Source organism: Piliocolobus tephrosceles, chromosome 21 (genome assembly GCF_002776525.5).
Source record: "Piliocolobus tephrosceles isolate RC106 chromosome 21, ASM277652v3, whole genome shotgun sequence".
NCBI classification, from domain to species: domain Eukaryota; kingdom Metazoa; phylum Chordata; class Mammalia; order Primates; family Cercopithecidae; genus Piliocolobus; species Piliocolobus tephrosceles.
Genome location: NC_045454.1, coordinates 12,229,662 through 12,246,050, shown reverse-complemented (window position 1 = coordinate 12,246,050; position 16,389 = coordinate 12,229,662). Strand labels below are relative to the sequence as shown.

At 51.7% G+C, this 16,389-nt stretch overlaps 2 protein-coding genes across 2 annotated transcripts in view; one reads left to right on the top strand and one right to left on the bottom strand.

The window, feature by feature from the left end:
- SNRPD2 (small nuclear ribonucleoprotein D2 polypeptide) overlaps positions 1 to 2,707 on the bottom strand; it is a 5,153-nt gene extending 2,446 nt beyond the window's left edge. Inside the window, exon 1 of the mRNA XM_023182639.2 lies at positions 2,255 to 2,707. Within this exon, the coding sequence (XP_023038407.1) occupies positions 2,255 to 2,256 (2 nt within the window). The 5' untranslated portion in view covers positions 2,257 to 2,707. The remainder of the gene's footprint in view (positions 1 to 2,254) is intronic.
- A 318-nt stretch (positions 2,708 to 3,025) lies between these two features.
- Positions 3,026 to 16,389, top strand: QPCTL (glutaminyl-peptide cyclotransferase like). The gene is made up of 7 exons (XM_023182701.2): positions 3,026 to 3,288; positions 3,790 to 3,933; positions 6,451 to 6,732; positions 9,330 to 9,482; positions 9,583 to 9,682; positions 13,333 to 13,449; positions 14,451 to 16,389. Exons 1-7 carry the CDS (start codon positions 3,082 to 3,084, stop codon positions 14,594 to 14,596), a joined length of 1,149 nt encoding a protein of 382 aa, XP_023038469.1. The 5' UTR covers positions 3,026 to 3,081; the 3' UTR covers positions 14,597 to 16,389.

The window sequence follows — 16,389 nt, the reverse complement described above, 5'->3', positions numbered from 1 at the left end:
AAGAGAAGAGAAGAGAAGAGAAGAGAAGAGAAGAGAAGAGAAGAGAAAAGAAAAGAAAAGAAAAGAAAAGAAAAGAAAAGAAAAAATGTCTGTTAGGCATCCAGCTGGTGATTCACAAGGTGGGTGGATCACTTGACATCAGGAGTTCGAGACCAGCCTGGCCAACATGGTGAAAACCCATCTCTACTAAAAATACAAACAAAACAAAAAAAAAAAACAACAAAAAATTAGCCAGGCGTGGTGGTGCACGCCTGTAATCTCAGCTACTTGGTAAGTTCTGGCAGAAGAATCGCTTGAACTCGAGGAGTCGGAGATTGCAGTGAAGCAAGATCATGCCACTGCACTCCAGTCTGGGCGACAGAGCGAGACTCTGTCTCAAAAAATAAATAAATACAAATTAGAAAATACAAAAATTAGGCTGCGTGCGATGGCTCACGCCTGTAATCCCAGCACTTTGGGAGGCCAAGGGGGGTGGATCGCCTGAGCTCAGGAGTTCCAGACCACCCAGGGCAACATGGTGAAACCCTGTCTCTACTAAAAATACAAAAAAATTAATCAGGTGTGGTGGCGCATGCCTCTAGTCCCAGCTACTTAGGAGGCTGACACAGGAGAATTGCTGGAGCCCCAGCAGCAAAAGTTGCAGTGAGCCAAGATCATGCCACTGCACTCCAGCCTGGGCTACAGAGTGAGACTCCATCTCAAACAAAACAAAACAAAACAAAAATTAGCTGGGCATGGTGGAGCATGCTTGTAATCCTAGCCACTTGGGAGGCTGAGGCAGGAAGATCGCTTGAACCCAGGAGACAGAGATCATGCTACTACCCTCCAATCTGGGTGACAGAGTGAGAGTGCATCTCAAACAAACAAAACAAAACAAAACAAAATCCTCCCATGCCCCCCATCATCTCAGTGTAGAAAGTAAAACCCCGGCCAGGCACGGTGGATCACGCCTGTAATGCCAGCACTTTGGAAGGTCGAGGCGGGTGGATCATTTGAGGTCGGGAGTTTGAGACCAGGTTGGCCAACATGGTGAAACCTGGTCTCTACTAAAAATACAAAAGTCAGCTGGGCGTGGTGGCGGGTGCCTGTAATCCTAGCAACTTGGGAGGCTGAGGCAGGAGAATTGCTTCAACTCGGGAGGCAGAGGTTGCAGTGAGCTGAGATTGCACCATTGCACTCCAGCCTGAGCAACAGAGCAAGGCTACGTCTCAAAAAAAAAAAAAAAAAAAAAAAGATTTTTTTTTCCTTGGGAACAAAAGGTTTCATTTACTGATGTATCCTATGCGGCTTAAGCAGTGTCTGATACATAAACATTCAATGTAATATTTGCTGCACTAATAAATGAGCAAAATTATGCCAATGACTAGTTATCCCTTTAAGTTGTGAATTAGGTCGAAAACGCATCTGGATCCAGCTCAAATGATCAGGAGATGTCCCTTATTTCAAATCATTATTTCCAAAAATCCTAACTTCCCTTCCCCAGTATTCGTTTTGATTTATTTTGTTTCGTTTTGAGATGGAGTCTTACTCTTCGCTCAGGCTGGAAGTGTGCAGTGGCGCAATCTCGGCCCACTGCAACCTCCGTCTCCCGGGTTCAAGAGATTCTTCGGCCTCAGCCTCCCGAGTAGCTGGAATTACAGGGGCCCGACACTATGCCCGGCTAATTTTTGTATTTTTGGTAGAGACGGGGTTTCACCACAATGGCCAGGCTGGTCTCAAACTCCTGACCTCAGGTGATCCGCCCGCCTCGGCCTCCCAAAGTGCTGGGATTTACAAACCTGAGCCACTGCGCCCGGCCTCCCCCAGTATTCGTAAAATCGCTGCCCCTTAACATTCACTTCAATAGGACTAATTATCTAGGACCTCCCTCCGTTATCGTTTAAAACATGTTTTTCATAATTAAAAAAAAAATTTTTATGTAGAGACGGGGGTCTCGCTATGTTGCCTAGAGTAGTCTCGAAACTCCTGTGTTCTAGCAATGCTCCCGCCTTGGCCTACTAAAGTGCTGGGATCACAGGCATGAGTCCCCGCGCCCAGCCCAGCGCGTTATCTGATAAAGCTGCCCCCTCTCCCGAAGTCACGATGCGTCAAAGGCCCCACGCCCGTTCTCATCAGGAGAAAAGCAGGACGCTCCATCCCTAAAACATCTGCCCCTGCCCCCCACCCCCCTCTCTGCTCAACCCTTCCCACCCTCAATCGGTCAAATTTCCACCCTCAACCTCATTCCCGCCGCCTAAGCCTAGCCCGGCCTCACATGATGGTCACTAAGCTCTCCGTTCACTCCCGTTTCCTCCCGTTTCCTCCGCGTTGCTGCTGCCTGAGGAAAGAGAGGCGGGACTTCCTTTTCCTGCGACCCACTTCCGTTGGCGCCTGCGCAAAGCCAACCAGCAAGTGGAGGCGTGGCCTGTTGCCATAGAATTGCCCACCAACGGTGCACAATGAAAGAATAAAAGCCTCGGATAGGGGTTCGAGGCCAGTCAGAACTACACGGGGCAGATGTTTATGACAGTGAAGACAAAAGGAAAGGCGGTCTGATTCAAACCGTTTTGTTGAAGAATGGTACTGGTTGAATGAGGGAAAAGACAAACTATTTCCAAATGCCCGCCGGCCGTGACTTCGGGGGCGCGGCCTCCGTTGAAGCCAATCCGCTCCTCGCTTCGGAGACGGGCACCGCCCCTCTTCCCTCTGGGACGGGTTATTGACGTATCTACTGATCTTTCCGACCCTGCGCCACCAATCCCTTGCCTACATCCAGGAGGGGCATGGACCTGCGCCCGAGAGATTGAATATTTTCCACGACCAAACGCTGCTCATTGGCTTTCCCTCCTCCGCTAAGGCGGAGCCCATCTCTTTTGCTCTCCCTTTTGGGTCGTGCCATTCTCAGAAGAACCAACCCCAATACCCAAGGGAAGCCGGGAGGCGTGTCCTCAGGACCGTAGCTCTTATTGGTTTCGCTGCTCGCTGTGGGGTGGGCAGGTGCAGCCGCTGCTGTTGCTTATTGGCCCACCGATTCCATGGGGTGGAACTTGGCTGGGCCTAAACTCAATCGTGCTCTGGTACAGGTTTCAGGGCAAAGCTGCCATGCGTTCCGGGGGCCGCGGGCGGCCCCGCCTGCGGCTAGGGGAACGTGGCGTTATGGAGCCACTCTTGCCCCCGAAGCGCCGCTTGCTACCGCGGGTCCGGCTCTTGCCCCTGTTGCTGGCGCTGGCCGTGGGCTCGGCGTTCTACACCATTTGGAGCGGCTGGCACCGCAGGACTGAGGAGCTGCCGCAGGGCCGGGAGCTGCGGGTGAGGCTGGGCGGGGACCCGGGCACCTCGGGGACCCTCATTCCCTCCCCGCTGTTACTCAGGGTTGACTTGGCTTTAGCGTACGGCCCTAACCGCAGATGCCACCGTCTTCGTCATCTGAGAGCATGACCCTTACCAAAGGAATAAGGCTTCGGGCTAGTTTTGCAACAGTAGCTTCTTTTTAAGAGGAAAGGTCTGAAATAGTAAGACGTGGGGGATCAGGGTTCTACGCCTTTAGTCAACTATTTGGAAGAGTCCCTTCCTCCATCTCCCCTCTCTCTCACTGGGCCTCGATTTCCCCATCAAGTTTGAGGTAGGCTGGACCAGATGGTCTTGGAAGGACTCTTCCTGAGCCTTGGATTTATCCTAGAAGTCTCCGATGCTGGAGGCCGCAAATTAGAAAGAGGACCCGGGGCTCCTTGTGGGTGAGGGCACCCGGGGTAGGGTTGAAATGGGGGGTTGCTCTCATTCTTCCCTTCCCTCTCCCACCTCCTTCCCAAGGTCCCGTTGATCGGAAGCCTTCCCGAAGCCCGGCTGCGGAGGGTGGTGGGACAACTGGACCCACAGCGTCTCTGGGGCACTTATCTGCGCCCCCTGCTGGTTGTGCGAACCCCAGGCAGCCCGGGAAATCTCCAAGTCAGAAAGGTAAAGGGACCCACCTCCAGTCCCTGACCCCCTAGCCCTCCAGGGAATGGGAAATAAGCATCCTGTTCAAGATCCCAAAGGAGCTAAGAGAAGGAACTGGGGCGCTGACTGGAGTTAATCGGACTCTCGAGTCCCATGCTGAAAACAAACCACCAGGCTGTACTGCCCCCCTTAATGCCCCCACCAAAAGCTTACTGTGTGCTAGGCATAGGCAACAGACAGCCCTTTAAGGTGGGTACCAATATGATCTTCATTATGCAGATGGGGAAACTGAGGCTCAGAGAGGTTATACACATTGTGCAAATCCTACAGATAATAAATAGTAGACCTTAGCCTGGTGCACTGGCTTATGCCTGTAATCCCAGCACTTTGGGAAGCCAAGGTGGGAGAATCACCTGAGAACTTCGAGACTAGCCTAGTCAACATAGTGAGACCCAATGTTTAGAAAATCATAGACCTAGAGTTGAACCCAAGCAGGTTGGCTCCAAGCTGGTGCTGTAATGTATCTATTGTCTCCCAGAAAGCATCAATAGTCATCTAAAGGCCAGGCACAGTGGCTCACACCTGTAATCCTAGCACTTTGGGAGGCCAAGACAGGCAGATCACTTAAGGTCAGGAATTTGAGACCAGCCTGGCCAACATGGTGAAACCTCATCTCTACTAAAAATACAAAATTAGCCAGGCGTGGTGGTGGGTAACTGTAGTCATAGCTACTTGGGAGGCTGTGGCACAAGAATCACTTGAACCCGGGAGGCAGAGGCTTCAGTGAGCTGAGATTGCTCCACTGCACCCCAGCATGGGTGACAGAGCAACACTCCATCTGAAAAAAAAAAAAAGGGTCATTTAAATACTGCCTGAGTCCCAGTGTGACCTCATCCACTTAGATTGTGACCTTGGACTTGTTTCTTTTTTTCTTGTCTTTTTTTTTTTTTTTGAGACGGAGTCTCACACTGTCGCCTGGGTTGGAGTGCAGTGGTGCGATCTCGGCTCACGGCAACCTCCACTTACCAGGTTCAAGCAATTCTCCTGCCTCAGCCTCCTGAGTAGCTGGGATTACAGGTGCCCGCCACCACGTCCGGCTAATTTTTTTGTATTTTTAGTAGAGATGGGGTTTCACTATGTTGGCCAGGCTAGTGTTGAACGCCTGACCTCAAGATCCACATGCCTCAGCCTCCCAAAGTTCTGGGATTACAGGTGTGAGGCACCGCACCCAGCCTGAACTAGTTTCTTAACCTCTCTGAGCCCATTTCCTCATCTGCAAAATGGGATCATGTATCGGCAGTCCCTCCCCTGTATGGTTCCTAGAAGAGAGCTTAGCACACAGCGAGAGCTATTGAAGGGTAAGCTGTGGTGAGTCTTGTTGGCTTCAAAAGGTGGGGTCGGCCGGGCGCAATGGCTCAAGCCTGTAATCCCAGCACTCTGGGAGGCCGAGACGGGCGGATCACGAGGTCAGGAGATCGAGACCATCCTGGCTAACACGGTGAAACCCCGTCTCTACTAAAAAAAAATACAAAAAACTAGCCCGGCGAGGTGGCAGGCGCCTGTAGTCCCAGCTACTCTGGAGGCTGAGGCAGGAGAATGGCGTAAACCCGGGAGGCGGAGCTTGCAGTGAGCTGAGATCCGGCCACTGCACTCCAGCCCCGGCGACAGAGCGAGACTCCGTCTCAAAAAAAAAAAAAGAGGTGGGGTCACCCCAACATCTGGCACCCAGTAGGTATTCAGCAGGACTGTCAAGGGAAGGATTTTCATCAGAGTAGGGGACTGGGCACAGTGACTCACACCTATAGTCCCAGCACTTTGGGAGGCTGAGGCAGGCAGATCACTTGAAGTCAGGAATTTGATATCAGGCTGGCCAACATTGTGAAACCCCATCTCTTCTAAAAATACAAAAAATAGCCAGGTGTTATCGGAGGGGGCGCCTGTAACCCCAGCTACTCGGGAGGCTGAGTCAGGAGAATCACTTGAAGCCAGGAGGCGGAGGTTGCAGTGAGCTGAGATCGAGCCACTGCACTCCAGCCTGGGTGACAGAGCAAGACTCCATCTGAAAAAGAAAAAGAAAAAAGAGGCCAGGCACGGTGGCTCATGCCTGTAATCCCAGCACTTTGGGAGGCCCAAGCAGGCGGATCACGAGGTCAGAAGATCCAGACCATCCTGGCTAACATGGTGAAACCCCGTCTCTACTAAAAATACAAAAAATTAGCCGGGCGTGGTGGCGGGCGCCTGTAGTTCCAGCTACTCAGGAGGCCTAGGCAGGAGAATGGCGTGAACCCGGGAGGCGGAGCTTGCAGTGAGCCGAGATCACACCACTGCACTCCAGCCTAGGCGACAGAGCGAGACTCCGTCTCAAAAAAAAAAAAAAGAAAAAAAAAAGAAAAAGAAGAAAAAGAAAGAAATCCATTAAATCAGAGTGGGACTTTAGAGTCAACCCATCTGCTCTACATGGCTCAGGTCATGTGGCCCTTCTCCCCACCTCCTCCCCAGTCCCCGTCCACCCTCCCACCTCTCTCTTGCCGCTAGTTCCTGGAGGCCACGCTGCGGTCCCTGACAGCAGGTTGGCACGTGGAGCTGGATCCCTTCACAGCCTCGACGCCCCTGGGGCCAGTGGACTTTGGCAATGTGGTGGCCACGCTGGACCCGGGGGCTGCCCGTCACCTCACCCTTGCCTGCCATTATGACTCGAAGCTCTTCCCACCCGGATCGACCCCGTTTGTAGGGGCCACGGACTCAGCTGTGCCCTGTGCCCTGCTGCTGGAGCTGGCCCAGGCACTTGACCTGGAGCTGAGCAGGGCCAAAGAACAGGTGAGGAGCAGGAGCTGGGGAGGGTAGTGGGCTACTTCCACCTTTTCCCAAGCCCCCACCTTACCTTTCCTGGACATTTGTCATCCCTCTCATCTTCCCACTCTACTCCGCACACAGTCACGGATCTTTTTTTCTTTTTTGAGACAGAGTTTCACTCTTGTTCCCCAGGCTGGAGTGCACATGGTGGGATCTTGGCTTACCGCAACCTCTGCCTCTCGGGTTCAAGCGATTCTCCTGCCTCAGCCTCCCTAGTAGCTGGGATTACAGGCATGTGCCACCACGCACAGCTAATTTTATAATTTTAGTGGAGACGTGCTATCTCCATGTTGGTCAGGCTGGTCTCGAACTCCCAACCTCAGGTGATCTGCCCGCCTCGGCCTCCCAAAGTGTGGGGATTACAGGTGTGAGCCACTGCGCCTGGCCATCACAGGGATCTTTTTACCTCCTAGATGTCAAATTCTCTTTCCTCTCCCCCAAACCCTCCCAGGGCTCCCACCTCATTGCAAGCATAATCCAGAGTCCTTATATTGGCCCATGGGCTGTGCCCTGTTACCGCTCCAGCCTCATCTCCCACCCCTCACTCTTGCTCACTCTTCTGTAGCCACCCCTACCTCCTCTGAGTTCCTCAAACCCGCAGGGCTCACTCCCGCCTCAGAGCATTTGCACTTGCTGTTTGCTTTGGATAAAATGGGCTTTTCTGGCCAGGCTCGGTGGCTCACGCTGGCAATCCCACCACTTTGGGAGGCTAAGGTGGGTGGATCACGAGGTCAGGAGTTCAAGACCAGCCTGGCCAACATGATGAAACCCCGTCTCTACCAAAAATACAAAAATTAGCCACACTTGGTGGTACATACCTGTAACCCCACCTACTTGGGAGACTGAAGCAGAGAATCTCTTGAACCCGGGAGGCAGAGGTTGCAGTGAGCTGAAGTTGCACCACTGCACTCCAGCCTGGGTGACATAGCGAGACTCCATCTCAAAAAAAAAATTATCTGGGTGTAGTGGCATGCTACTTGGGAGGCTGAGAGGGGAGGATGGCTTGCATCTAGGAGTTTGAGGCTGCAATGAGCCATGATCATGCCACTGTATTCTCGCCTGGGTGACAAGAGACCTTGTCTCTTAAAAAAAAAAAAAAAAAAAAAAGTATGCTTTTCATAGATATCTTCCTGGCTGACTCCCAGTCTTCACTCAGGTGTCCACTCCAATGTCACCCCTTTAAAGAGGCCTTCCCGGCCGGGCATGGTAGCTCACGCCTGTAATCCCAGCATTTTGGGAGGCCAAGGTAGGCAGATCATTTGAGGTCAGAAGTTCGAGCCCAGCTTGGCCAACAGGGAAACCTCATCTCTACTAAAAATACAAAAATTAGCTGGGCATGGTGGTGCACACCTGTAATCCTAGCTACTTGGGAGGTTGAGACAGGTGGATCACTTGAACCCGGGAGGCGGAGGTTGCAGTGAGCCGAGATCACACCACTGCACTCCAGTCTGGACGACAGAGCGAGATTCTGTCTCAAAACAAACAGAAAAGGAAAACACAGATCTCATCATGGTCTTGCCCTGCTCAACCCCCCTCTGTGCCTCCCCAGTGTCCCTGTAACAAAGCCCACACTCCCTGGCCCTTTCTAAACCCTCCGGACTCCTCTCAAACCTCTGGGACCCCTTCCCTGGCCACAGCCTTGCCCTGTGTTGCTCCCTTGGCTGGGAATGCTCTTCCTCCTGCTCCATTTTGCCAGGCCAGTTCCTACCCACTCTCATGGCAAACATCCCTTCCCAAAAGACCCAACACCCTCTCCAGGCCAGGTCATCCCCCAGCCTCCTTCCTATGCCCTCTCAGGACTCTGTAGTTCTTAGAAGCATTTGTCTCAACTGCATTTCACTGTTTGTATAATCACTCATTTGTGGCTCTATCTCTTTCTCCAAACTGAGCTTGAGGAATAATAATCACAGATAACCCTTATTTAGTTACATGCCAGGCACTGTTCTAAGACCTGGATTCAAACCTTACCCTTTGAAAAGAACTGTTATTGCTGGGCGTGGTGGCTGACGTCTGTGATCCCAGCACTTTGGGAGGCTGAGGCAGGTGGATCATTTGAGGTCAGGAGTTCGAGACCAGCCTGGCCAACACGATGAAACCTTGTCTCTACTGAAAATACAAAAACTGGCCGGGCATGATAGCGGGCGCCTGTAGTCCCAGTCACTTAGGAGGCTGAGGCAGGAGAATGGCGTAAACCCGGGAGGCGGAGCTTGCAGTGAGCTGAGATCCGGCCACTGCACTCCAGCCCGGGCAATAGAGCGAGACTCCGTCTCAAAAAAAAACAAAAAACAAAACAAAACTCTTATTAACCCCATTTATAGATGAAGAAACTGATGCTTCTAGAAGTTAGTAACTTCCCCATGCCTGCTTTGTTATGAAGCAGCCAAGTACGGATTTGATCCCAGACAATTGGACTCAGAATCTGTGCTCTTGGCTACCACGTTCAATGAGTGAGGACATCTCATTTGTTCTGTTAAGCCATGCAAGTGGGCAAGAATTGTGGGTCTGTTGAGGCTGAGGGCTAGTCTTGAGCTGTCTCTGACCACCCCCCGCTGCTCCCACAGGCAGCTCCGGTGACTCTGCAACTGCTCTTCCTGGATGGTGAAGAGGCGCTGAAGGAGTGGGGACCCAAGGACTCCCTTTACGGTTCCCGGCACCTGGCCCAGCTCATGGAGTCTATACCTCATAGCCCTGGCCCTACCAGGATCCAGGCTATTGTAAGACCAGGGTCCCCTGGCTTCTGGCGAGGGAGGGAGAAGGTGAAGCGGGGCTGGCATCATCCTGCGCGGGCCCCTCAGTCCTGGCCTTTCTCCTTAGGAGCTCTTTATGCTTCTTGATCTCCTGGGAGCCCCCAATCCCACCTTCTACAGCCACTTCCCTCGCACGGTCCGCTGGTTCCATCGGCTGAGAAGCATTGGTAAGGGTGAATGTGGAGGTGGGCCCCAGCCCACCTGGGGTATGGGGTACAGGGCGGTGGGCTGGGGTAGGACAGGCACCTACCCTCTAAAGGCTCATCTACCAGTCTGGGCCACATAGGAAGACCCCATCTTTTTTTTTTTTTTTTTTTTTTGATGGGGCCCCACTATGTCACCCAGGCTGGAGTGCAGTGGCACGATCTTGGCTCACTGCAACCTCCACCTCCCAGGTTCAAGCCATTCTCCTGCCTTATCCTCCCGAGTAGCTGGGACTATAGGCGCATGCCACCATGGCCAGCTAATTTTTTATTTTAGCAGAGACAGGGTTTCACTATGTTGGCCAAGCTGGTCTCGAACTCCTGATCTTGAGATCCGCCCACCACAGTCTCCCAAAGTGCTGGGATTACAGGCGTGAGCCACCGCAGGCAGGAAGATCACACCAAGGCAGGAAGATCACATGAACCTAGAAGTTTGAGGTTCTCTTAAAAAAAGAAATTAGCGCCGGGCATGGTGGCTCACAGCTGTAATCCCAGCACTTTGGGAGGCCAAGGTGGGCAGATCACGAGGTCAGGAGATCGAGACCATCCTAGCTAACACAGTGAAACCCCGACTCTACTAAAAGTACAAAAAAATAGCCAGGCGAGGTGGCGGGCACCTGTAGTCCCAGCTACTCGGGAGGCTGAGGCAGGAGAATGGTGTGAACCCAGGAGGCGGAGCTTGCAGTGAGCCGAGATTGCGCCACTGCACTCCAGCCTGGGCAACAGCTGGGTGCAGTGGCATGTACCTGTCATCCCAGCTACTGGGGAGTATCTTTTGAGCCTGGGAGGTCAAGGCTCCTGGGAGGTCAAGGCTGTAGTGAGCCAAGATTTGCACCACTGCACTCCAGCCTGAGATCCTGTCTCAAAAAAAAAAAAAAAAAAAAAAAAAAGCTGGTTTGGTGGCTCACACCTGTAATCCCAGCACTTTGAGAGGCTGAGGCAGGTGGATCACTTGAGCTCAGGAGTTCCAGACTAGCCTGGGCAACATGGCGAAACCCTTTCTCCATAAAATAAAAACAAAAATTAGGTCAGTCACAGTGGCTCACACCTGTAATCCCAGCACTTTGGGAGGCCGAAGCGGATGGATCACCTGAGGTTAGGAGTTTGAGACCAGCCTGGCCAACGGGGCAAAACCCCTTCTCTACTAAAAATACGAAAAGTTAGCCGGGCGTGGTGGTATGTGCTTGTAATCCTGGCTATTCAGGAGGCTGAGGCAGGAGAATTGCTTGAACCTGGGAGGCAGAGGTTGCAGTGAGCCAAGATTGCGCCACTGCACTCTATCCTGGGCAACAGAGTGAGACTCTATTTAAAAAAAAAAAAAAAAAAATTAGCGAGGCGTGGTGGCACCTGCCTGTAGTCCCAGTGACTTGGGAGGCTGAAGAGGCAGGATCACTTGAGTCTGGGAGGTCAAGGCTGCAATAAGCTGTGATTGCACCACTGCACTCCAGCCTGGGTGACAGAATGAGACTGTATTAAAAAAAAAGAAATAAATAAAAATTAAAATTAAAAAAAGTTAAAAATTGTTTTTCTTCCTTTTTGTGGAGAACAGGGTCTCACTATATTGCCCAGGCAGGTCTCGAACTCCTGGGCTCAAGTGATCCTCCCACCTCTGCCTCCTTGAGAGCTGGGATTACAGGCATGAGCTACTGTACCCGGCCTAAAAATTGTCTTTAAAAATAAAGACTCGGCCAGGTGCAATGGCTCACGCCTGTAATCCCAACACTTTGGGAGTCTGAGGCAGGTGGATCACAAGGTCAGGAGTTCGAGACCAGCCTGGCCAATATGGTAAAACCGTATCTACTATAAATACAAAAAGTAGCCAGGTGAGGTAGTGCGTGCCTATAGTCCCAGCTACTCCGGAGGCTGAGGCAGAAGAATCGCTTGTACCCAGGAGGCATAGGTTGCAGTGAGCTGAAATTGTGCCACTGCACTTCAGCCTGGGTGACAGAGCGAGACTCTATCTCAAAAAATAAAATAAAATAAAATAAAATAAAATAAAATAAAATAAAATAAAATAAAATAAAGGCTCATCCAGCCTTTTCTCTACCTCCCTAGTCTTTCTAAGGAACTAGAGATTAGTGATAGTGATTAACAGACAGGCTGTAAGGTGAGACAGCCGTGGTTTCCAATCTTACCAGCTGGGTGAACTTAGACAAGTGGCTTCATTTCTCTGAGCCTCAGTTTCCTACCTGTAAAATGGCCAGTGGGGGCTGGGCCTGGTGGCTCACGCATGTAATCCCAGCGCTTTGGAAGGCTGAGGTGGGTGAATCACAAGGTTGGGAGTTTGAGACCAACCTGGCCAATATGGTGACACCCCATCTCTACTAAAAATTCAAAAATTAGCTGGGCATGGTGGCGGGTGCCTATACTCCCAGCTACTCGGGAGTCTGAGGCGGGAGAATTGCTTGAACCTGGGAGGTGGAGGTTGCAGTGAGCCGAGATTGCGCCACTGCGCTCTAGCCTGGCGACACAGCGAGACTGTCTCAAAAACAAAAGGCGGGGGGGCCCAGAAGTAGTGGCTCATGCCTGTAGTCCCAGCAATTTGAGAGGCCAAGGCAGGAAGATCACATGAACCTAGAAGTTTGAGGCCAGCCCGGGCAACACAGGAAGATCCCATTTCTACACACACACACACACAATCACCCACGCATGGGGGGCATGCACCTGAAGTCCCAGCTATTTGAGAGGCTGAGACTGGAGGATCACTTAGGCCAGCAAGATTAAGGCTGCAAAGCTGTCGTCGCCCCACTGCATTCCAGTGTGTATGAGAGAACAGATCTTTTTTTTTTTTTTTTTGAGACAGAGTCTCGCTTTGTCTCCCAGGCTGGAGTGCAGTGTCCCAATCTTGGCTCACTACAACCTCCGCCTCCTAGGTTCAAGCAATTCTCCTGCCTCAGCCTCCCGAGTAGCTGGGACTACAGGCATCCGCCACCACGCCTGGCTAATTTAATTTTTGTATTTTTAGTAGAGACAGGGTTTCACCATATTGGCCAGGCTGGTCTCAAACTCCTGACCTTGTGATCCGCCCGCCTCAACCTTCCAAAGTGCTGGGATTACAGGTGTGAGCCACCGTACCCGGCCTTTTTTCTTTTCTGTTTATTTTTTTTTTTGAGACAGAATCTTACTCTGTCACCCAGGCTGGAGTGCAGTGGTGCAATCTCAGCTCACTGCAACCTCCACCTCCCAGGTTCAAGCAACTCTTGTGCCTCAGCTTCCCAAGTAGCTGGGACTACAAGCGCCCACCACCACACCTAGCTAATTTTTGTATTTTTAGTAGAGACAGGGTTTCACTATGTTGGCCAAGCTGGTTTCGAACTCCTAACCTCAGGTGATCCACCTGCCTCGGCCTCCCTAAGTGCTGGGATTACAGGTGTGAGCCACCACACTGGGCCACAAGATCTTGTCTCATAAAAAAGAATGTCTATGTCTTAGACTTGGAGGGATTGAATGAGACCAGGAACATCGTGAGCCCACAGGAAGGAGTAACTGGCATTCATCCTTGTTGGGATGACCAGGGCTTTGTCTCTGGGTGCTCTGCCCTCCTCTGATTTGTAGACTGGGGACCTTTGACTACTAAGGACTAACCCTTCCTCTCTAATCGCCCCCACCTCCAGAGAAGCGTCTGCACCGTTTGAACCTGCTGCAGTCTCATCCCCAGGAACTGATGTACTTCCAACCCGGGGAGCCCTTTGGCTCTGTGGAAGACGACCACATCCCCTTCCTCCGCAGAGGTACCTGCTGCAGGGAGGGATGGAGGGTGGGTGTCTAAGGGAGCCACAAATTGGAACTGGCCGTGGCCCCTTCCCAGAGCTGGGGAATGGTGCTAAGTGGCCTAACTTCTTTGTGCTTTGATTTACTCATCTGTAAAATGGGGATAATACTCCCTATCTTAGAGTATTGTTGAGGAGATTGAACGTGCTAACACTGGTAAAGACCTTACTTGGACCAGCACCCAGCACATAGCAAGCATTCCAGAAATGTTTGCAGCTGGGCACGGTGGTTCACACCTGTAATCCCAGCACTTTGGGAGGCTGAGTTAGAAGGGGTGTGGGGGGGCAGGAATCCTCGAGCCCAGGAGTTTGAAACCAGCCTGGGTAACATTGCATAAATCTTGTCTTTACTAAAAATACAAAAAGTTAGCAGGGCATGGTGGTTCGCACCTATAGTCTCAGCTACTCAAGAGGCTGAAGTGGGAGGATCACCTGAGCCTGGGAAGTCAAGGCTGCAGTGAGCCTTGATTGAGTCGCTGCACTCTAGCCTGGACAACAGAGGGAGACAATATTTCAAAAAAAAAAAAAAAAAGGTGCCAGGGCTGGGCGTGGTTGCTTACGCCTGTAATCCTAGCACTTTGGGAGGCTGAGGTGGGCAGATCACCTGAGGTCAGGAGTTTGAGACCAGCCTGGCCAACATGATGAAACCCCATCTCTACTAAAAATACAAAAACTAGACAGGTGTTGTGGTACCTGCCTGTAATCCCAGCTACCTGGGAGGCTGAGACAGTAGAATCGCTGGAACCCAGGAGGCAGAGGCTGCAGTGATCCAAGATCGCGCCACTGCACTCCAGCCTGGGCGACAGAGAGAGACTCCGTCTCAAAAAAAAAAAAAAAGTGCCCGAACATAGTATCTTTCACCAGTGTGTGGGGGCAAGGCAAGGTTACCTAGAGGTTGGGCTTGGGCTCCTGGGTCGTGGTGGGCTGCAGCGGACCTGACAAAGTCTCCTCTGTCATTTCAGGGGTCCCCGTGCTCCATCTCATCTCCACGCCCTTCCCTGCTGTCTGGCACACCCCTGCGGACACAGAGGCCAATCTCCACCCGCCCACGGTACACAACTTGAGCCGCATTCTGGCCGTGTTCCTGGCTGAATACCTGGGGCTCTAGTGCCCTCGGCCAATGCCTGTGGAGAGGACTGTGAGAGAGAAGGTCCCACCGGGGGCCAGTGAAGCTCAGGCGGGATCTGCCTAGAGTGTGCTGGCTTGTTGTTTTCACACCTTTGTCTCCTAATTGTGCTACAACTGGAAGACCTTCTTTCTTTTGATTGTCTCAAGCTGCCACCCTTCAAGGACAGGGAAGAGACCACTGTGGGGTGACAGCCAGAGGAATAAGAACTTGGTCCCTCCCCAGAGGTAAACACTTGGTCCAAAGGTTTGCAGGGGCCAAATGTTGTTTTTTTTTTTTTTCCTTGAGACGGAGTCTCGCTTTGTTGCCCAGGCTGGAGTGCAGTGGCCCGATCTCAGTTCATTAAAGCTCCGCCTCCTGGATTCATGCCATTCTCCTGCCTCAGCCTCCCGAGTAGCTGGGACTACAGGCGCCCACCACCATGCCCGGCTAATTTTTTGTATTTTTAGTAGAGATGGGGTTTCATCGTGTTATCCAGGATGGTCTCAATCTCCTGACCTCGTGATCCGCCCGCCTCGGCCTCCCAAAGTGCGGGGATTACAGGCGTGAGCCACTGTGCCTGGCAAAATGCTGTTCTTTAGGTCAGCGAACTGAAAGAGTAAAAGACTGCCAGGTGTGGTGGCTCATGCCTGTAATACCAACACTTCGAGAGGCTGAGCGGGGAGGATCACCCGAGGTCAAGAGTTTGAGACCAGCCTGGCCAACATAGTGAAACACTGTCTCTACTAACAATACAATAATTAGCTGGGCATGGTCGCAGGTGCCTGTAATCTCAGCTGCTTGGGAGGCTGAGGCAGGAGAATCACTTGTACCCAGGAGGCAGAGGTTGCAGTGAGCCGAGATCATACCACTGCTCTCCAGCCTGGGCAACAGAGCAAGACTCTGTCTCAATAAATAAATAAATAAATATGTTTAAAAAAGAGTAAAAGACTAAAAGACTGTTACTGGTCTGGTCCAGTGATGCCACCCAACCAGATGAATTCTCCGTGGCTTGTTTTGTGTCAGGTAATTCTCCAGAATGGCAGCCTTGCTACTGCACCAGTCCTAACCTAACTCCCACATGCGGCACACAGGATGTGTTCATAACCAGGCACAGAGGAGACAAGCTGATATTTTGCAAGTCCAGATTCTTCCAAACCTAATGGGTAATAAGCCATTGTTTCTGGCTGGGCATGGTGGTTCACACCTGTAATCCCAGCTCTTTGGGAGGCAGAGGCAGAGGGACAGCTTGAGCTCAGGAGTTTGAGACCAGCCTGGGCTAATATAGTGTGACCCCATTCTCCAGAAAAAGGAAAAAGAAAAAAAGTGTAACCAGCGTTTCTGCAGAACACTGCCTGCATAAGCCAGGTGTGGTGGTGCACACCTGTAGTCTCAGCTACTCAGGAGGCTGAGGTGAGAGAATCCCATGAATCCAAGAGTTCAAGACCAGCCTGGGCAACACAGTGACACCCTGTCTCAAAACAAACAACAACAAAAACGCCAAACATTCTGTAGAACTCATGTAAATAGACATTGCATGACAAAGGGGGTCTGAAATCCAAGAAGCAGGGTGAGACAACATAAAATGTGTTTCCTCACTGCATCATGTGAATTTCTAAGACAGAGGCTCCCAAAGTATTTCACTATGGAACGCTTTTTATTAGGAAGCACTTCACAGAACTAAGATACCTCGGCCGGACATGGTGGCTCACACCCGTAATCCCAGCACTTTGGGAGGCCAAGGCCCGCAGTTCGCCTGAACTCAGGAGTTCAAGACCAGCTTGGACAACATGATG

Bases quoted from the DNA above. Each gene is read 5' to 3' on its own strand.
- QPCTL (XM_023182701.2), top strand. From the start codon at position 3,082: ATGCGTTCCGGGGGCCGCGGGCGGCCCCGCCTGCGGCTAGGGGAACGT. The intron at 9,683-13,332 runs GTAAGGGTGAAT...CCCCACCTCCAG, and splicing joins CCATCGGCTGAGAAGCATTG to AGAAGCGTCTGCACCGTTTG. The intron at 13,450-14,450 runs GTACCTGCTGCA...CTGTCATTTCAG, and splicing joins CATCCCCTTCCTCCGCAGAG to GGGTCCCCGTGCTCCATCTC.